Genomic DNA, 22,364 nt, shown 5'->3' on the forward strand with positions numbered 1-22,364 from the left:
TGAGTCTGGCCAACCACCACCTGCACGGCCCAGGGCAGCACTGCCTACTAAGAGCCTCGGGGAGGCAGGTAGCCAGAGGCCAAGCCCATCACCTAGGCTCCTTACATATGCCTCCTTGTCCCCATTTTTTAAGAAGCAGCCCGGCCTCCTCCAGCCGACCATGACCATGACCTTCACACACTGGTTGCCGGACACAAGTATTGCAGGTGCCACCACGGTACTTGTGGTTCAGTGGGCCTGGCCGTGCACTCTGGCAAGAAAGCTCCCGATTTCTGACCCTGCAGAGCCCAAAGTTGGGGAAGGAGAAGCACACAACCCCCAGGGTCATTAGTGGTCTTGGGAAGAGCAGTCACTTGTTCTCCACCCCCCGTTTCCCAGCCCTGTGTACATCTGATCCTGCTGGGGCTTGATTCTGGGTGGACCATCCCCATCCCAAAATGAACTGATGGTGGTTCATTCAACCCCATGACTTGAGGGGTCTGGTGGAGCCCATGATGGACAGTTCTGCATGGTCACTTGCCTCCCCATCATCAAGGCCCAGTAACACATATGTGTGCTAAGTCGATTCAGTCGTGTCCAACTCTTTGTGACCCTGTGGGCTGCAGCCCACCAGGCTCCACTGTCCATGGGATTCTCCAGGCAAGGGTACTGGAGTGGGTTGCTGTACCTTTCTCCAGGGGATCTTCCCGACCCAGGGATGGAAATGGATACTAACGAACCCTCTGTGCCACCTTTTTCCCACCAAACCCGGGCAGCTGCAGAAAGTACATGTGAACCTCCTGGTGATGCTGACTCCCTTTCCCCCATGCATTCCTGATGGCCCCTCCTGGAGTATTTCCCCCATGAGTCTTCAGCCTCACCTAGGACCATTTCCCTCCTTTCCAGCATGGCCATCCCCCTCCATCTCCATTCCTTCCTTCACCATCTGTTAGGGCAACTCAGACCTGCTCACCTCACTCAGTGCTGGCTGCCACGCTTCAGCTTCAGACAGCCACCTCAGCAGGAGTTTTCCCCACCTCTGGAGGCCTTACCAGGGTGTTAAACCCCATTTCCAATAAAGCGCCCCAAATTGATGAATTCTTGCTTATCCAATCTTATATTCCATCCCCCTTTGATCAAGGCCCTCAAAATCCAATTCCAGAGATGCCCGTGGCTCCTGTCTGTAATGCTTTCTGGTTCTCCCAGCTCCTTGGGAATATAATCATGTTCCTCCTTGATCAGATTCAGTCTGTGTGCTGGAATCGAACTGGCAGTCAGGAGAGGAGATAAGGGCGACTCCGAGGGGCGCTCCTGCGGCACAGGGCAGGGCCACCTCTTCCTGGCAAGCGGCCACTTCCGCCAGCTCCGAGGCTCGGGGATCTGCAGAGCCAACACCCTCAGAGGCGTCGGTCCAGATGTCCCCGTCACATGCTCACGGGTCATGTGTCCCATCCAGGGCAATGCCCTTAGCAACCTGATAGACCTGCCTTTGCTGAGGCATTCTGTGTCTATCAGGTCCTCAATCTACTCTTCAGCTGTATCAGTTTTTCCACTGCAGAAGATAAAGGCTTTTAGCAAGGGGCCTCCCACCCAGCCTTTAATTGCTCATTAAGGGCCTATTAACAACAATAGTAATAGTAATATTTATTATCCTTCTGCAGGGCCTCAAGGCAACTTTGCTTAGTCACTCAGTCGTGTCTGATTCTTTGCAACCCCATGGACTGTAGCCCGCCAGGCTCCTTTGTTCATGGGATTTCCACGATATGTTGGAATGGATTGCCATTTCCTTCTCCAGGAACTAGATAATAGGCCTCAGCATACCTGTTTCTTAGCTTGCACCTAGTAAACTAGAGATAAAAGCTTTATGCCAAAGATATTTATATTGATAGCAAAAGACAAATAAATAATGTGCAATAAAGAAAATTATACTGTCTCTAACAGATCAAAGCATGTAATAAGATGAGAAATTGCTCATTATAATATTATAGGAAAGAATATGATTTTTAGTTGTATCTGGAGAATGATCTCAACTATACATCTGCAAACCAACAATAGCAACAAAAACTTTTGAGAGCATATCAGAAGGAAATACACCAAAATGTTATGTAGTTGATTTGATTTTTTTCCTTGTCATTTTTCTGTGTCTCCTTATTGTCTATAGTGAGTATGTATCTCCTTAACAGTGGGATAATATATGTGCACAGTATTTTCCCAAGAACACTTGGCGTTAAGGCATTGCGCTCAGGATATGGATATCTGCCATGTCCGTCTGGTGACGTGTGGTGGGTGGGGACCATTCCCCTGCTTGTGAGAAGCAGCAGGAAGCAGAAAAGCGTGGGGTGGAGGCAGCTCTGGCCGTCATGTGACTTTTCACTGCATCATGATTTGGGTTCAGCTGCCTTTTTATATTTCCCCACGGAAAGCCCAACTCCTTGGAAAAGATCCTGATGCTGGGAAAGATTGAGAGCAGGAGGAGAAGGGAGTGACAGAGGATGAGATGGTTGGATGGCATCACCGACTCAATGGACATGAATTTGAGCAAGCTCCAGGAGATAGCGAAGGACAGGGAAGCCTGGTGTGTTGCAATCCGTGGGGTCGCAAAGAGTCAGACACAACTGAGTGACTGGACAATGACAGGGGAAGCAATGGTCTCGCGTAGTCTTTATCACATTTCCCGAAGAGCCCATTCAAGGGAGGAGAACACGAGATGAACCCCGAGGAGCGTCACAAGCTGGCCAGCATCAGGCTCACAACTGGACTTTGTGCAGGACAGCAGCTGTGAGCCACGTGTGGCCACTTAAATTTAGAATTAAGTTAGCAAACAAAACAAAATTTAAAGTTCACTTCCTCAGCCGCACTAGCCACATTTCAAACACTCGGTAGCCACACATGGGTAGTAACTACTCTCTTAAACAAAGCAGAACATTTCCATCATTACGGAAACTTCCACACTGCTCCACAGTTAACAGAGAAAATTAACCAGCTTCTCCCATTTGCAGAGATGACTCAACATTAATATTATAAAAGAAACTCATATGGGAATTCCCTGGCTGCCAGGTTAGGATTTGGTGACTTTCTAACTTGGTGAACCAGGGGACACTGGTTCAATCCCTGGTCAGGGAATTAACTTCCCACCAGCCGTGTGGTGTGGCCAAATAAATAAAGAAAAGAAATGCACATGAACCGATTAAAGGGGAAAATTGAATCTTCTCAATAGATGTCAACAAAGCATTCAGGGAATTTAAGATTTACTTATACAAAAATAAATACACCAAAAATAGACAATGGGGAAAAAAAAGAATAGACTATGGGGAAATGGAAAGAAAAAAAGAATCCATTTATAGTAACAACAAAGACTACAAGGTGTTCAGGAATAATTTCAATAGTGGATGCATCCATACCTTTGTAGAGAAAATTGCAAATTATTACTAAAGGAAATAAAAGACAACCTAAGTAAATCTAAATATATGCCATGTTCCTAGATGGAAAGATTCCGTTCTCCATGAACTATTCTACATGTCTATCAATTCAAAGCAATTCTATTAAAATTTCCACTAAGGTTTTCTGTGGGACTTGACAAGCTGATCTCAACATTTATCCAGAACTATTAAGAAGAAAGCTGAGGACCGAAGAACTGATGCTTTTGAACTGTGGTGTTGGAGAAGACTCTTGAGAGTCCCTTGGACTGCAAGGAGATCCAACCAGTCCATCGTAACGAAGATCAGTTCTAGGTGTTCATTGGAAGGACTGATGTTGAAGCTGAAACTCCAATACTTTGGCCACCTCATTCGTAGTGTTAACTCACTGGAAAAGACCCTAATGCTGGGAAGGATTGGGGGCAGGAGGAGAAGGGGACAACAGAGGATGAGATGGCTGGATGGCATCACTGACTCGATGCACATGGGTTTGGGTGGACTCCAGGAGTTGGTGATGGACAGGGAGGCCCGGCATGCTGCGGTTCATGCGGTCGCAAAAAGTCAGACACAACTGAGCAACTGAACTGAACTGATTAAGAACCAAAGATAGTGAAGACTCTCCTGAAGAAAAAGGAGAAAAGAGGCTTGCCCTAGCACCATTCATTCATCCAATAAATCCTATTGAACACTTACTATATACTAGAGCTTTAGATGCTGGGAATATAGAAGTTAGTACAACGGTCATCGATCTGTGCCCTTGTAGAGCTTGGTAACACTCCAAATATCAAGACTTGCTGTCAAGCTGTAATAATGGAGATGCTATGTATAGGCACAGGCCCAGAGGAACAGACTAGAGAGGCCCAGAAACAGCAACTTGACATGGGATGTGATTTGAAAGAGGAAAAGGAGTCTATACGGAGGAAAAAAATTCCTCGTCACATGCAAGAACCAAGTACAGGTGAACTAAAGACCTAAAGTGAAAAAAAAAAAAAAATCTAAAGTGAAATGTAAACTTTTAAACTTTTAGAAGAAAATATAGAAAGATTATTTTGGTGATCTCGGGGTAGGAAAATATTTCTTACAAGACGCAAAACTCACACACCCTTACCAAATTGTTGATAAATTTGACTACACAATCATGTATAACTTTTGGAACTTCACTGGTGGTCCAGTGGTAAAGAATCTGATTTTTCCAATTCAGGGGACAAAAGCACAATCCCTGGTTGGGGAACTAATATCCCACAGGCGGTGGGGCAGCTAAGCCCAGGCATTGCAACTGGAAAAGCCCACGTGCCACAATGAAGAGCCAGCACAGTCCCCCCCCCAAAAATTTACAACTTCTTTCAACAAAAATCCCTAGAGTTGAAGTAAGCCACAGATTTGGAGAAGATATTTCCAAAGCATGTAATGGAAAAAAAATAATTATTATACACACACACACGCATATATATAAGGGACTGCTACACATCAGTAGGAAAGGACAGTACATTAGAAGATGAGCAAAGAATATGAATAAGCAATTTATAGAAGAGGAAACTCAAAAAGTCAGTAAGCACCAAAAGAGAGAAATTAGGAAAATGCAAATTAAAACAACAAAATGATTACACAAATCAGATTGGCAAAGAAAAGAACAAAATTAAAGAACATAGACAAAGAAGAAGGGTACACACCACTGGTAAGAGTGTAAATTGATTCAATCACACAAGGAAAATAAGGCAAAATTTGAGAATTGAAATGCACATGCTCCTGGCCTTTGCAATGCCACCCTTCATGGGAGAAACTCTTTGCCCATGAGCACAGAGAGACCCATGTAAGGATGATCACTGCACAGAAAATATAATAGCAGTTGCCTGGTTGTCCTGAGTCTGGGGATTTATGGTAAACAGGCATGGAGCCTTACTGGAATGATAGCAAAATATCTGAAACCTGAATTATAGTAATAGTGGCACAACCTGGTAAATTTGCTAACAGTCCTTAAATTTGTACACTTAAAGTCAGTAAACTATTTGGTATGCAAGTTATACCTAAGTAAAGTTGTTTGAAAATTGTCATCGTAACATTTGCTGCAATGAATAAAAAATTGAAATCAGCCAATAATTTTATAAATTGATTGTTGTAGAGATGTAATTGAATACAATAAAGTGGTTCAAATAAATAAACCAGAGCTACGCATATCAACATGAGCAAACCTCCGAAATGAAAAATAATGACTGAGGTTGTAAAAGCAACTTGCAAAACAATACTCATAGTGTGGATGGTAACATTTACCTAAAAATTGAAAACACACAGAATATTATATAATGTTTATGAGTACATATAAATACAGTGGTGGCGCAGAAATACACAGGAATGATAAACACCAAATTTAAGATAGTATTACCAGAGAAATGCGTCTTCAGGGTTTTGTTTCTTTAAAACAAACACTGAAAAAAACATGGCAAGATATTACAGCCCAACTCAAATGTTTCTCATAATAGTCTCTTCAGTTTTCTGTGTATTCAAACTAGTTTACAATGAATTTAAAACTACAACATAAAATAAAATTTATTTTCCTTTTCAGTAGTTCGTGATACCCACAGCTCTTACATCTTCCATTAACAAAGAATGTAACTGCCAGAGTGCAAGACAAAGAGTTTTACCTATATTCTATAAACTTTATGCACGGTTTACTGATTTCTGGCCTCAGGCTGGCCACTGCTGAATAGTTGAAGCTGGAGCGCGGTCATTCGCCTGGAGTCCCGGTCAATACCAGTTGTGTGCAACAGTGACACCTAATGGCCAGACAAGGTACTTCCCTGTGCTCTTGGGTCTTGAAGGGCTGGGTGGTGGTGGTTGTTTAAGTCTCCAAGTCGTGGACCGCTTTTTTGCGACGCCATAGCCCGCCAGGCTCCGCTATCCATGGGATTCTCCAGCCAAGAATACTGGAGTGGATTGCCACTTCCTCCAGGGGATCTTCCCAACCCAGGGGTCGAACCTGTGTCTCCTGCATTGGTAGGCAGATTCTTTACCACTGAGCCACCAGGGAAGCCTCTAAGGGCTGGACGGTGACAGGTGAATACTACCAACCATATGTGGGGGCGTGTTCTTCCAGTGGCTGTTAAGTGAAACAGAACTAATGATTCTGGACTAGAGTGGACTGTAGTTGATCAGGTCCCTTAGCCGACTCAGATGAACACTGCCCCCAGAATAGAGGAACTAATTTGGAGAATTCCGATGCTGCTTTTTCTCTCCTATCAGGGGTAAGGGAGCCAAGCTCTGAGTCCTGAAGAAGCTTTCTCCAGGCATCCTCAGCACCACCAGGGCAGCGTCTGGAGCCCTTTTAAAAGGATGCCTCCAGCCCACATGTGAAGTGAGATTTGAAGGGAAGAAATTTTTCTGCAGTTGGATAGGAAAGACTCCATGTATTTTTACCCATTTCAAAGCAAGCTGCCTAGTGATGCTACATAAATGGGGAGGAAGTAGTTTCAAAAATCACAGAGTGCTGGGGCCGGACAAGACTTTGGAGCTCATACTTACCAGTTCCCCACAGACACGGGACATCTTGAGATGCCTGAGAACGTACTCTTGACCAAGAACAGAAATGACTCGATAACACTAAAGTTTCTAGCACCACACACAGGACCAGTGGCCTTAGCATGAGTTCCCCAAACAGAAAACACGCTGAGATGAGCCAGTTTTCTCCTTCCACAGTCATTTATAAAGCCTCTGAATCTGCACAGTAACAGGCCACCAACAAAACTTACTGCTTATTATCTGCTTTGACATTGAAATCGTCACCAGCTTGAGTCTTTCAAAATTACTAAAAGTCAGCATCTTAATTTGAAGGGTGTTAAGTAATCAGTGCAGGGAGAGCTAAATTCATCAGTATAGTAAGGGTTCACCAGAGAAACAGGATTGATAGGAGAGAGAGAGAGAGATTTACTATATAGAACTGGGCCCCACAAGAGCTGATGCTTCAGTTCCAGTCTGAGTCCAAAGGCCTGAGAACCAGCAGAGCCCAGGAGTAGTTCCCGTCCAAAGGCCAGCAAGCTTGAAACCCAGAAAGAGATGATGTTTCAGTCAGAAGGCTGTTAGGAGGAAGAACTTTCTAACTCAGGGGAAGGCCAGCCTTTTGGTTCTGTCTATGCCTTCGCCTGACCAGATGACACTCACCCATACTGAGAGAGCAATCTGCTTTACTCAATCTCCAAATGTTACAGAAACATCCTCACAGACACACTCGGAATGCTATGACTAAACATCTGGGCACCCTGTGGCCCAGTCAAGTTGGTACATAAAATTTATCATCACGGTCAGAAACTGTTAAGTCCCTCCAGGGCGAGGGTGGGAGCTGAGGGAGGCAAGCGCCCACTGGGCCCCACAGGTGCCCGGGACAAGGGCCTGATTCCTAATGGTCCAGCTTCTCGTTGTTTTCTGTCCCTGGAAAATGGGTTACCAGGTTTATATCAAAACCCTCTTCCTGGGAATTCCCTGGCAGTCCAGTGGCTAGGATTCCACACTTTCACTGCCAAGGGCACAGGTTCAACCCCTAGTTGGGGGATTAAGATTCCACAAACCTCATGGCCTGGCCAAAACCAAACAAAAAAAATAAAAGCCCTTCTTCTTTCCCTTCTTCAGGAGACGGTCTAGTCATTGCGGATATCAGGGCTGAAGGAAAGCAGTAGCCATTTTTTGTAGCATTTCAGGAGTCTTTTGACCTGTCCATTCACCCGTGTCCAGGTCTCTTCCGACCCCAGCTCCCCGCGCTCCCCCGGTAAGGACAGGGCAGTTTTCCATGCCACAGCCCATCCCCTGATGAAAGTGGTTGCTGTCAAGCAAACTGCCGTGGCCACCCTGCAGGCCCCTAAGAAGCTCCCTCCAGCCCTGCCACAGCTTCCATCCACTCCTGATGGCCTCCACATCCCCCGAAGTCCCACCAGACAGCCATGCTTTCTGCTTCACAAAGAAAAGAACTATCAGTGGCTGCCTGGAATGGTCCTGGGGCTGGAAGCTCCCCTGGGCCTTGAGTGCGCCTCCCGGGAAGGAGGCCCCTGGGAGTGTCCTTCTGGGTCCATCCTGACGGGAAAGCACTGAGTCTGGTCTACCAGCTGCAGCGCCTCATGCACAGCCCTCAGCTACAGGCCCCAAGAAGGAGGCCCGAGTTCCCAGGGTCCACAGGGCCCAGCTGTGCTCACAGACCCTGTAACGAGCTGACCCATCAGAATCAATATGAGGTTATTTGACTCAGCCCACCAGCAAGCAAAGAGCAAGCTGCTGGGGAAGAATGCTAGGGACGAAGCTGGGCTGCAGGCAGTGGCTGTGCAATGAGACACATCACAATGGGAATCTCCTTGGGGGTTTCTGGAAAGGGGTTAAAAGCCAGAGACCATGAGTGACGTGGTCCAGGGAGTCCAAAGGATCATGGCCTGTCTGAGATATGGGGCCAAGCTCCGACTAGGGCGTGGGGCCCAAGGGCAGGGGCCACGCACGCGGCCAGGCCGTGGGCCGGAAGAACCAGGGAACCCTTCTTGGCGCTGCACCTCCTAAATCACTCTGGGTAAACAAGCAAAGGAAAGGCTCCCCTGGGCCCCAGGCAACAAGGCAAAGGTCAGCAAAGCCATAAATCAACTGTATTTGCACCAAGTAGATCATGAAGGGTTATTTTTGAAATGGCAAAAAAAAAAAAAAAAAAAAAAAAATCCCTGGCACTGAATCAATTCAACAAACACAAATAGAGAATGGGAAATGTCCATCTTCCTAGTCTCCCAGGCGATAAGCCCGAGAGACCTCCGCAGTGAGAGCTGCTGCCTTTACCCTTCAAGGGGATGATCCAGATGTGAGTGTTCATGGACTCGGGTGCCAGAGGTGATAGGTCTTCATGGACCACCTACTGCAGCTGACAGACATACAGCTGGGGTGAGGGTTGCCTCCCAAGAACCTTCAACCTTCCTGGGGTCCAGGGCCTGTTCTCTGGCAGTGGATCCAGTATGAGGCTCTGCTTATCTGGACTATGACATCACTGACCTCAGCCAGGTGTGACCCAGGTCCTAACCCATGAGGATTCTCTTTCAATTAAATATGCATGCATGTAGGGAAAGAGGTCTGGAAGGATCTACACCTTGGTGTTATCAGATGTTAATTTAAGAGGCCTGAATTTCCTGGATCTTTTATAATGAATGTGTATTTTATCATTGTTTAAAGGCAGCATTGTTTATCAAGGAATTTTTTTCTTGTTACCAAAATTAGTAGCTATAGAATGTTTAGAAGACTATACTGACCAAAGAAGAAAGAGGGTCACTTGTAATCATAATCACCCCACCCAGATATATTCTCTTGACCTTCTACTAAATTTCCCTTGGTTCTTTTCTATAAGTATAATAAGCATTTTTTTGAAAAAAGAGACCATATGCTTTCATTTTGGTTGTTGTTTTTATAATCTACTTTTCTACTTCATAATATAGGCTCAACATTTTTTGTGTCATCAACATCTTCCTTTGATAGCATTTCAGTGGCTTATAGTATTCTGTTAAATGGATGCACCATGATTCATTTAATTCATTCCTTCTGTTGAGGTTTCCAATCACCAAGCATGTCTCTCTAAGCCACCACAGGCAAACGCTTGTAGTGCTGTTCTCCAAATATACTTCTCATATACAGACATACAGAAGAATTGCATTTTCCTGCCCCTGGGGAGTTAGGTGTTGTCATATCACTTGTTTTGGCCAATGGAACGTGGACAGCCATAAACCTGGGCAGGAGCTTTAAGGGAAGGTACACATCTGAGAGTAGCCTCTGCACACTCAGCCCCCGCCAGCCAACAGACTCGGAGCACAGTGGGGAAACGAGCTCCGTGCTCTCAGCCACTGGGATTCAGTTCAGTTCAGTTCAGTCGCTCAGTCATGTCTGACTCTCTGCGACCCCATGGACCCCCTGGCAGCACTCCAGTCTTCCCTGTTCATTGCCAACTCCCGGAGCTTGCTCAAACTCACATCCCTCAAGTCGGGGATGCCATCCAATCATCTTTTTCTCTGACATCCCCTTCTCCCCCTGCCTTCAATCTTTCCCAGCATCAGGGTCTTTTCCAAGAAGTCAGTTCTTCACATCAGGTGGTCAAAGTATTGGAGTTTCAGCTTCAACATCAGTCCTTCCAATGAACACCCAGGACTGATTTCCTTTAGGATGGACTGGTTGGATCTCCTTGCAGTCCAAGGGACTCTCAAGAGTCTTCTCCAACACCACAGTTCAAAAGCATCAATTCTTCCGCACTCGGCTTTCTTTATAGTCCAGCTCTCACATCTATTCATGACTACTGGAAAAACCATAGCTTTGACTAGATGGACCTTTGTTGGCAAAGTAATGTCTCTGCTTTTTAATAGTCTAGGTTGGTCATAACTCTTCTTCCAAGGAGCTAGTGTCTTTTAATTTCATGGCTGCAGTCAACATCTACAGTGATATTGGGGCCTCCCAAAAATAAAGTCTCTCACTGTTTCCATTGTTTCCCCATCTATTTGCCATGAAATGATGGGACCAGATGCCACACTCTTCGTTTTTTGAATGTTGAGTTTTAAGCCCTTTTTCACTCTCCTCTTTCACTTGCATCAAGAGGCTCTTTAGTTCTTCACTTTCTGTCATAAGGGTGGTGTCATCTACATATCTGAGGTTATTGAGAAATATTGATATTTCTCCCAGCAATCTCGATTCCAACTTGTGCTTCATCCAGTCCAGCATTTCGCATGATGTACTCTGCCTGTAAGTTAAATAAGCAGAGTGACAATATACAGCCTGGATGTATTCCTTTCCCAGTTTGTTGTTCCATGTCCGGTTCTAACTGTTGCTTCTTGACCTGCATATAGATTTCTCAGGAAGCAGGGATTAGGGGCCACTTTGTTTCGGTAACATTACCTTGCTGACCCTGACTGCCTGGACTCTGAGTTGACGGAGAGACAGGGTTAAGGGCAGATTCCCAACCGTCCAAGTGTGCACGGTCGTGCTGGGGATGTCCAGCCTGGATACCAGGGAAGAGTTCAATGATGAACCACCAGTCACCATTCAGAGGCACGGTGCCATGGAGCCGACCGAAAACATTCAGCCCCCGGAAAGACAGCATGACGTGATCTGAGCAAAAAGCCTGCTCACCAGTGCTGGGACAGCCTGAGGGGGCTTCATGAAGGAAGCATGAGGAGAGGACTTTGAAGGTTTGGGAGGTTTGAGGGCAGGGGTGGGGGCAAGAGATCAAGGAGGTGAGAGCTAAGGAGCCAGAATTGAGCAAAACGCGGAGCCCAGAGGGCTGCCTAGCAGGTGATTTCATGTGAAACAGGTGTTTTGAGAAAATGAGAGATAAAAACAGTCTGAGAGAGAGACAAATAAGCCCATCTGGAAGAGACATCCCGTCTCCTTCCTGGGCTTCCTATCCTTCCTTTGAAGAAAAAACTGCCTCCATAAGCTGCGTCATCAGGAACGACATCGGTCAAACTGACCTTTGGAGGATTAATACGGCTTGTTTTAGTCAAGCATCCACTTGACTTGAAAACAAGAGTAAGGTGACTGCAGATAAAGTCAAAACTATTGTGGGTTTTCAAATCCTATTTGAGTAATCTCTCCCCACAGCTACAGGCGCTGACCACGCTTTCCACTTCTCATTCATCCAGTGTCAGTCAGTCAGAGTCAGTCAGCCTGTGAGTGTCCCAATGTCAATTCATCCGCCGATCATTGCCAGTCATTGTCCACCAGCCAGTGACGGTCAGTCAGTCATTCAGTCTCAACTAGTGTCTGACAGTGTCAATCAATCAGTGTCAGTCAGCCAGTCAGTATCAGTCAGTCAGTCAGTCACCTTCTTAATCAGTGTCTGTCCATTAGTGTCAATCAATCACTGTCAGTCAGGGGCTTCCCTGGCAGTCCAGTGGTTAAGACTTCACCTTCCAAAGCAGAGAGTACAGGTTCGATCCCCAGTCAGGGAGCTAAAATTCCATATGTCTCATGGCCAAAAAGCCAGAACATAAAAAAACAGAAGCAATATTGTAACAAATTCAATAAAAACTTTAAAAAATGGCCCACATCCAAAAACAAGAAACTTACAAGAACAATCGATGTCAGTCAGTCAGCCAGTCAATAAGGACAGCACTCAGCTGGCTTCTGAGCACCGTGCCTGTTTGCCTCTATTTACCCAGCACCTTTCCTGTTTCTGATTATGAAGACAGGTGTGCCCTGCCTCCATGAGGACATTTAGGGGACCTGTTTCCCCAGGAATCCAGAACAAAGCAATTGCCAAGCTGGGTCAGGCCCTCAGCCCTCATTTTCAGCCCAGCCATAAGCTGCTGGGCGGAGCTGCCATGATTCTGAGAGCTTCCTGAGGGCATCAGCTGAGAAGTAAGTGACTGAGAGGGAACCAGGTCGCCTTTGACTCTGAGGAGCCGCTTCCTCCCCCGCCGGGGTTCTGGCAGTCTCTCACCTAACTACTCACCTGGCCGCAGTCCCAGGACTGGCAGGACAAACACCATGATACCTCAGGCGCTGTGGCAGCGGGCCCTCGCCACTTCCTCCCACAGAAAGCTCTGCTCTCTGCTGTCTGTGGATGTGACTAATGGGGATAGAATAAACAGCAGCTTCTTTCTCGGGTAGGGCCATCGTTGAGGGTACTCGAGGGTGAGGCTGTTCTGAGCCCTGAGGCACAGGGACCTTCCTCAGTGCAGACCCAGTGTGTTCACCATCTCTTGCTTGTAGAAAATGCCCTAGTCTCCAAGGCTTCCCTGAGTCCCAAAGAACAGACTCAAAGCAGTTAGTGACTTTTGTTGTTCTTTGGTCACTCAGTTGTGTCTGACTCTTTTGTGACCCCATGGACTGTAGTTCCCCAGGCTCCTCTGTCCATGGAATTCTTCAGGCAAGAATACTGGAGTCGGTTGCCATTTCCTTCTCCAGGGGATCTTCCCAACCCAAGAGTCGAATCCACATCTCCTGCATTGCAGGTGCATTCTTTACCACTGAGTCACTGAAAAAGCAGTCAACTCAAAAAAAAAAATAATGATAACCTAAATAATAGATCAGCTGTAAAAGAATCATAAGACTTCTAGTTTTCCTTGAGGGATACAGACAACCTTCTGATCACACTTTTTAAGTTGTTTTCACAGAAGCCAGGATCCCACCAGGTGAAAATTGCTGATTACAAACAGGTGGATCCTAGACGAGCTGAACTGGTAGTCTGATGACTGAGATTTTGAAAACACCACACTGTTACCTCATCACCAACCAATCAAAAATTTGTCTAATGTTGCCTTTTAAAACGCTTACCTGAAAGCCATTGGGGAGTTTGGGTGTTTTGAGCATCAGCTGCCCATTCTCCTTGCCTGGCTCCATCCAATAAAACTGTACTTTCTTTCCCTACAACCCAGTTTCAGTATGGGCTTCCCCAGAGGCTCAGTGGTAAAGAATCTGTCTGTAATGTAGGAGCTACAGGACACTCGGGTTCGATCCCTAGGTTAGGAAGATCCCCTGGAGAAAGGAATGGCAACCCACTCTACTATTCTTGCCTGGAGAATCCCAGGAGGATTCTGGGATTCTGAGGAGCCTGGGTTCCAGTCCATAGGGTCACAAAGAGTCGGACACGACTCAAGCGACTTAGCACGGACAGTTTCAGCAGATTGGCTTTCCTGTGCATCGGGTATTTGCTTTGTCTGCCTGGACACTGTCCCCACTTGTTTGATGGAAGCTCTGACCATCTCCATCAACTCCCCACAAACCTTGTGGATTCAGGTATGAGCTGACAATCAGTGTGCCCCCTCACTCTGCCCACAGGTGGACCTGAGGCCCAGCTAGACCAAGGGCAGAACTTCTAGGCAACCGGTTGGGGTGGACATGTGATCCAAGCCCGACCAATCAGAATTCTTCCCAAAAGTTTTCTGAGGCTGCCTCTTGAGTCCTTTAGCCAGAAGGATACGTGCCTGTGTGCCAACAGAATGGCTTTCATTATGTGCTATGTGCTAAGTCATTTCAGTCGTGTCTGACTCTTTGTGACCCTATGGACCGTAGCCCACCAGGCTTCTCTGTCCATGGGGTTCTCCAGGCAAGAACACTGGAGTGGGTTGCTGTTTCCTTCTCCTTCATTGTGTAGGTAAGTCCTTAAAAGGAGAGGGTAATTCCACATATGGAAGACAACAGATGAGAGAGTCCTGACAGGGTTCAAGCCCCTAATTTCAGCCCCATAGTTGCCCCCATCCTAGCTCCCACCTTTAGGTTTGTGAGCAGTGCTTGTGAAAAACCACCTCACCTGATACCAATGAGTGTGACTGCTGCCCTGTTAGAGCCATCCCTACCTACATCTCCTATGCACTTGCAAGTGGCTGATCCAGTGTGTGGTTTGCCCAAGCCTCCCAACTTCTCTTCTTCAGCCCCTTGCATCAGAGGTGGGCACTTAGAAGGTCTTGTTTCAATGCTTAGTTGGCAATGTCTTGATATTCTTTTATATATATATAGTATTTACTTATTTATTTATGGCTGTGCCAGATCCTTGTTGCTGCTCATGGGCTTTCTCTAGTTGCAGTGATTGGGGTCTACTCTCTAGTTGCAGTGTGCAAGCTTCTCATTGCGGTGGCTTCTCTTGTGGCAGAGAACAGGTTCTAGAGCACGCTGGCTTCGGTAGTTGTGGCACACAAGCTTAGTTACCTTGCAGCACATGGGACCTCAGTTCCCGGACCAGGGATCGAACCTGGGTCCCCTACATTGGCAGGCGGACCACCAGGGAAGTCCCGATGTCTTGAAATTCTTGATCACTTTTAAACACAGAGCCCTGCTTTTTGATTTTGTGTATGCCTCACAGGTTAATTTTGCACGGGGTCACAGTCCCTCCTGGTGGGATTTGTGATTCCACTTTATTGCTCCAGTTCCCAGAGCTCACTCTTCCATCACCCACTCCTTAATGACCCTTCCATTCACCCCCTCCCCTATCCTGCTCTCCCCAACACGAGACTATTTTTCCCAGAGGCAGGGAGTCATACCTGTGCCCGCTTGCAGTTGGCTTCTTGCTCCCCGTCCAAGCTCTGTGTAAAATCTTGAGAGCAGGGATTCACTTGATCTAGAACAATGCTGACATGAGTGGCTTCTCTTGCATCTACCCCTCAACCTCCAGAATTCTGTGATTGTCTCAAACCACCTCCTAGAGGCGTCTGGGAAAGCTACACCGTGTGGTTAAACATGGTCCAGCCCTGGGAGGCTCAGATTCAAGCGATGGAGAACTCTGCAGGTGTCCTCGGCAACAGCAAATGCTGTCTCACCTTGGGCCTTGCTGCTTCTCCTGGAAAAGGTGAATTCCAGCCCTCTCCCACCTCCCCTAAGGGAGAAATAACAGTAAAGCAACTATAGCCTCAGCCTTTACACGCACCGTATCTAACTTGAGAAGCCAGCCCTGGGCATGGGGGAGGTGGGAAGCTACCACAAGAGAAACTGATATGCAGTTTGACAATGGAGAGTCCAGGTGCAAGAAAAAAATGATTTATTCTTGGAACACAATAACAGCTATGCAACTAGGAACATTCTATTCACTCCCATCCCATTCATGTTTTGTGTCACAAAGACATACCAAGACTTTGGAAAAAATTCCAAAGGGGATTACATTGAAATATGCTGTTTCTCCACATGTTTTTGTGCTTGTCTTAATCACAGTGAACCAAATAAAATAGCTTTACAGCTTACTAAAACTCAAACTTGTCCTCAAAAGAAGCAGTTTAAACATTCCTCATTGTATATCGGCAACACAACAATTCCAAGTCAGGACACAGACCCAAGAGACAAAAGCAGCTCTACCAGAAAGCTTGTCTTGTCGAAAAGAAAATAAAAACCACCGTGAGGGAAATCCAATTTGTCTAGAAAGACTGGGTCTTTTTCAGGACCATGGTCTCAAAATACTAAGGTACAATTCTGTGTGTTTCCTCTTTGGAAAAAAAGAGGCGAGGAAGAGATCTGACTGAAACCACACTAAGAATCTGGTTTAAAAAGATGAAAGGGTTTGCAGGAAATACATCATCTCTGTATCTCTAAAGGCAGCATTGACCATACTGAAGGGCACAGAAGCAGATTCTCCAGGGGAAACCCTGGTAGTGCTTGCCAGTCTGCAGTCTTGCTGGGGTCTGGGAGGTGGATTTCCACTGGGAGATGCCTCAGGTCTTCTCAAAAACAAAGCAGCCAAGATCTGTGAGTTGGACTGGTACCCCAGAGTGAATGGGTAGATGCCACCCAGAGCTGCCAGGGCTCCAGAGGACACAGGGCCTGCATCCTGGCAGCACTGCCTCATCTCTGTCTATGGCAAATAGGTAAGCCCTCCCCTCCCCAAACTCAAAGCAGTAGCTAGCTAGGAGAAACCTCATAGACTGAGAGGCTCATCCGAGCTCTCCTCAGATCCCCCTGGAGGTTTCTGAGCAAAAGTCCTAACTCACCAGGATTGGGCTCAGCTCTGAGGTGTGGCTCAGAAGGCTTGGCCAGTAGAGGGCCTGGGCTGGAAACTACCATGATGGACAGCTGGCTGAAAAACGAGGACACTTAGCCCTGAGTCAAGTGGGGTGTGTGTGGGTGTGAGGGCCCAGTACCAGGTGACCCGCCACACCTCCACAAACCAGCACAGTCACACAATCTCAGAGTGACAAGTAGGGTCCATACATGGAAGCTAGAACTCTGGGTTCCCCTCAGAGGTTAGAAACAGCTCATATGAAAACCTCCAGGTGCCAACATCTCCACTGGCCAACTGACGACAGATTTCACACTTGATCTGCTGCAATGAAATCCAAGGCCTTTTACCAGTTTTCCCCCTTTTGCCCATGTCCCACATTAAGTTCACATTGCTCTATGTGTGTGTGTGGGCTAAGTAGCTTCGTATAGACTTGTCCCACTCTATATGACCCTATGGGCCAGCCGGACTCCTCTATTCATGGAAGCCAAGAATATATATCACACTGGTAGCTAACAGAAGAATTTCCTACTTAGCCTGTTTAAGTGGGGTATGCTCTGCAATTTCCTATTTCACTCTATTTCAGGTGTCACTCACTAAATTGATCTTGTGACCAACTTAGGACTCCCAGTTGTAGCAGGACAAAAACAGCCATGGAGTGCTCTGGACAAAACCTTGGGGTCCTAGTGGGCATCCTAGTCTTCAGGCAGGAGAAATCACTCCTGCCACATAAGGTCAACCTTATTCTGCAGGACATGGACTTTCAGCAGCAACCCCTGTGTCATCAGTGAAGGTCATCAAGCGCCGCCATGGGCATCACAAAGGGTGATGAAGCTGGCCTCCTCCAGGAACTGACCATCTTTAAAGCAAAAGGGGCTGGCTCCACAGGGTGGGCCGGCCCAGGTGCCGGCTGATCTTCGCCACCAGCCCAGTTAGGGTACAAGGCAAGACTGGGTCATCACACGCGGTGGCTTCCACTAGCTCCTCAGCGCTTCCCCACGGGTTCACTGGACCTTTGGAATCTCTGGATGAGGAGCATGAGCCTGGCCACGTCGGAGAGCTCGGGGAACAGGGCCATGATGCTGTCCACCTCGTGGGGCGGGAAGATACTGCAGAGCGCGGTGCGCGCCCGGGCGCGCGCGCCCACCTCGCCAGCTACAGCCTGGGGAGCGGGCCTCAAGGGCCCCCCGAAGGCACCGTCGTCCCAGTCCGACTCGGCCCAGGCCGAGCGGCCCGGGAGCTGGCCAGAGCCTGGAGGAAGGACCCACGGGTCGCCCGGCTGCTGGCGCGGGGAGCGCCGGTCGCTCTGCGGGGCGCAGGCGCCATACCCACCCCGCAGGCCGGGCTGGCTCAGGAGGCCGGGTGGGGCTGGCAGGGGCGACAGGGACCCGGGTGCCACCCAATCGGGACCGCGCGGCCCGGGCGCGAGGCCACAGCCGGGACCCCGAGGGGGCACCCGGAGAAGCCCCGGGTCGTCGCTCAGGAAGAGCCGCGAGAAGCTGCTTTCGAGAGTCGCCACGCCCGCCGACCGCCGCGCGGGGGGCAGGCTGCGCGTGCCGGGCTCCCGGGGACCGGGCCGGGCGGCAGGGGCGTCCCGGGAGCCGCCCTGCTCCACCAGGCTGGCCGCGTGCGCGCTCCCCCGCCGCTCCTCCTCGCCGCCCGCGCCCCGCCAGGCCCGCGTCTGAGCGCGGAGCTCGTCGGCCACCGCCAGCTGCGCCTGGTGCGGCCTCTCCGGGTGGTAGAACTTGCACTTGATGCCGTAGGTGCATTTCTTGCCTGGAAGGGACAGAGTGGGGGTGGAGGGGAGGGGCTGGTGAGACCTTGAGTGAGGACTCCCGTGGGGTCCCGGCAGTGGCCGCCTCGCCCCGCCTGTCTTGTTGGCAATTCCTGGGGTGGAGGCCCCCAGGCCTGCTGCAGCCTTATAAGGTTTGGGGCGAGAGGAGGTGGAGGGCAAGAAGTGTCCTGGGGCGCCAACAAGACGGATGCAGGCGCAGCACTGTGCTCCTCGTGGTACTGGGCTCTGCATACGGTACCCCAGCCGTTACCAGCTCAAGGCAAGGTCTTGTCTACGGACTCCATAACCAGGAACTGAGACCAAATCTCTGGGTCCAGTGACCTTCAGCCTCTACTTCCGCAGGGATCCTGTGGATCCTGCCACCCTCGGAGGTGTAGAGTAGGTGCATATGGATGGGCCTCCACTGCTAACTTGGTTTCCTCCCTCCCTCCACCCTCCGGGTCTCCCTGCCCCCCGCCACCCTCTGTGGCCCACATCCCTTGTGCCAACCCTTGCCCTCTTCCTTATAGACTGTTTTAACAGAGATGATCAAATAATTTATCATCCAACCAGGGCCGTTCTGAGAGTGGAAGGGAGAAGAACGGGCCACCAGAATGTGTGTGTGAGCACCTTAATTCTAACAAGAAATGACTTTCAGTATCACTTAGTGAAAGTCACTCAGTCGTGTCCACCTCTTTGCGACCCCATGGACTATAGAGTCTATGGAATTCTCTAGGCCAGAATACTGGAGTGGGTAGCCTTTCCCTTCTCCAGGGGATCTTCCCAACCCAGGCATTGAGCCCAGGTCTCCCGCATTGCAGGCGGATTCTTTACCACCTGAGCCACAAGGGAAGCCCCTTCAGTATCACTTAAGGTGTCCTTAACTTTTATAGGCACAAAGAAACGAGACCTGGGTACATTAAATAACTTGTCAAAACAAGCTAGCAAAAGAACTGGCTAGAAGGCTGGTGTCCCTGGAGGGCTCTGGGATAGAATCCTCAATTCTTAGTGGATAGCACCAACCAAAGTCTCCTACCAACCAAAGCAGGAGGGTAGGGGAGACTGTGGGGCAGGATGGGGGCACAAGGCGCCAGGGGAAGGGCCTGAGAAAGGAGAGCTTCGGGGTGCACACAGATAGCAATCCTGCTTCCTGGACGTGGCTTTGTCTGTGGGTGACCCCTGCATCCAGCCCTCACAAGCCTTATGCAACAGGCGTCTGGGATGGCAGTTCATCATTACAATGACAATAATTACAGCTTTCTGAGTGCCATCCAGAGAGGTTCAGTTACCTGCCCAGGGTCACACAGCTGACTAAGGGCAGAATCCGGACTACAGCCCACACTGCTGACCATCAAACATCTCATCAGGATGAAGCTCTGGTTCTCTCTTAGGCATCTGCTTAATTTCACAAATCTTAACAGGCCTATTTTTAGCAATATACTACACATCAGACACAATAACAACCTTCTCATCCGTTACACACATTTGCCAAGACGTGAATTACGGATGAATCATGTGATCTATACATCCAAACGGAGCCTTCATATATTCTTCATCTGCTTATTAATACACATAGGACGTGGCCTATATTACCTTACATCTTTCTAGAAACATGAAATACCGGAACCCAGGCCAGCACTTCTGACCTGAACAGGGCCCACAGAGGGGGGTGCTACCCACCGTAGGGGCAGTGCTGCCAGGACGGCTCTGGGGGCTTTGGCTTCCTGCTCAGAAAGTTGCTCAAGGTGGGTCCCCGACGGCCCAGGGGGTCATCAGGAGGCATGAACCTGGAAAACAAGCATGGGGGTGGGTGACTGCAAGCCTCCCAGAAACTCACCACTGGCAGCTGGGGGAGGGGGCGGAGGCAGCAGCAGGCCTGGCCTCTCGGTTCCGGGCTCTTTCTCCCACCCGGGAGTTGCCGCGTGTCAGAGACGCGCAGCCTTTGTCCACACTGACCAGTACAGAGCCCAGCATGGACAGCTCCCAGGACAGTGGCCCCGGGCCCCGTCCAGGTGTTTCTCCTGCTGAGTCAGCAGCGTCAGACTCACTCAGCAGCTCTTCGAAAAAGGCAGGCTCCAGGCGTCACAAGAGACCTACTTAAACAGAAGCTCGGGCTGTTCAGGAATCTGCATTTTAACAATTTCCCAGGTGGATTTTAGCCACTGAAGTTGAAATAGCAGTGCACCAGGTCTCCCCGGAACTTAGTCTGAAAGCGGTTCTATGCTGCCTTCCAGAGTCCTCAATGGATGGCTAGAGACCTCCGTGGGGCCACAAACGGCCTCTCATCTTGTGAATTTCATTTCTCGCGTGTCACCCCACAGCTCTGGGCCTCTCCGGTGCAGGATAAAAAATTTACAGAGTCTGAAAGGCCAGTCAGCGGGTCAGTGAGGCAGAGGATACAGGTGCGGCCTGGGCTCCACCCCACCCCCCAAAAACCTGGGGGCTGGGGGGGGAATGTCACTCTGTCACTCTCTGACACCACCCTGCCCCCTGCCGGCCCCTTCCCTTCCCAGGCATTAAGGAAAAAGGGAACATATCCACAGAGCCCAGGGCTCAAGGGGGAAAACATTTCTCAGAAGGAAAACTCCCTCATTTAGCACAACCCATTTTTTTTTATATGAATGCTTTCATTCCCAGGAGACACTAGAAGGTCATACAAAGGTTTCACTAGAGAGGGTGTGGATTCTAATTGGGGGCCTGTTTTTACAGACTGGCTTCCCCCTAAGAGTGGAGGGTCATGCTGGGGTCCCACCCTGCAGACCACATCCACCAGGCCGGCCCTGAGCTGGGCGATCCCCGGCCGAGAACAGCCTCTGTGGCTGAGATCCCAGCTACACAGCCGGCTTCTCAGAGTTGGGCCCTGACCAAGAATCCGGGGAGCCACCCAGTGCAGTTATTAAAAGTTCCCTGAGGCTTCACCTCCTGCTCTTTCCTGGGCCTCACAGCCGGGAGCTGGGCCAAGACGGCCCTGTGGACATGCCCTGGGTGCGGGGAGGGCGTCCTTGCCCTCGGGCAGGCGGCAGGCTCTGCACTCTGGCAGCTGGGGACCTCCGGGCAGGCCCTGAGCGGAGGCCAGTGCGTCAAGAGGACTTGGCCTGGACCCCGGGCTGTCGCCAGGCCAGAGGCGGCCATGATCCATCAGACCTCAGTGAGGATTTTCTGGATCCCATGATAACCAGCCATGCCAGATTTCCTCCAGGGCGGAGCCAGAGAGAGGGAGCTGCCAGCCTTGTGAATGTGGACATGACCATGGGGGTTACTGCAGGGTAGCTGCTATGACCATCTGCCCTGGGGCTTAGGAGCTAACCTCTGCCTCCTTTGCTGTGAGTCTGGGGGTAGTGGGGGCACCAGCACCCCTCTAGAGGCACATGTCCCGGCCTGACCTAAGAATAACCACAGCTTCTACGGGGTACAGGCCTCTCTGATCCTCCAGATCACCTAAGAGGTAAGAGTGACTAGTCAGCGCGTGCGTGCTGAGTCGCTCAGTCGTGTCTGGCTCTTTGAGACCACATGGACTGCAGCCCACCAGGCTCCTCTGTCCGTGGGATTCTCCGGGCAAGAATACTGGAGTGGATAGCCACTTCCTTCTCCAGGGGATCTTCCTGACCCAGGGATAGAACCCGCATCTCTTATGCCTCCTGCATTGGCAGGTGGGTTCTTTACCACTAGCGCCACCTGGGAAGCCTCTTGACTAAACCAAAGTGTGGTAAGTTCAAGGTGAAGAACGCTCAGCCCAGTGAGGTTGAGAGTTCGCCCACCGCACGCAGCCGGTAAATGGCAGCGCCTC

General features: G+C 49.3%; 1 protein-coding gene across 4 annotated transcripts in view; it reads right to left on the bottom strand.

Annotated features, from left to right (window-relative positions):
- Positions 1 to 15,838: 15,838 nt before the first annotated feature.
- Positions 15,839 to 22,364, bottom strand: part of ZC3H12D (zinc finger CCCH-type containing 12D) — a 36,043-nt gene continuing 29,517 nt past the window's right edge. For all 4 annotated transcript variants that reach the window (XM_043888516.1, XM_043888518.1, XM_043888517.1 and 1 more), the window contains exons 5-6: positions 20,258 to 20,364; positions 15,839 to 18,579 (exon numbers count right to left, since the gene is read on the bottom strand). In XM_043888516.1, coding sequence (XP_043744451.1) covers positions 17,789 to 18,579; positions 20,258 to 20,364 — 898 coding nt within the window. In that variant the 3' untranslated portion in view covers positions 15,839 to 17,788. The remainder of the gene's footprint in view (positions 18,580 to 20,257; positions 20,365 to 22,364) is intronic.

The sequence above is a fragment of the Cervus elaphus genome, chromosome 26 (genome assembly GCF_910594005.1).
Source record: "Cervus elaphus chromosome 26, mCerEla1.1, whole genome shotgun sequence".
Taxonomy (NCBI): Eukaryota; Metazoa; Chordata; class Mammalia; order Artiodactyla; family Cervidae; genus Cervus; species Cervus elaphus.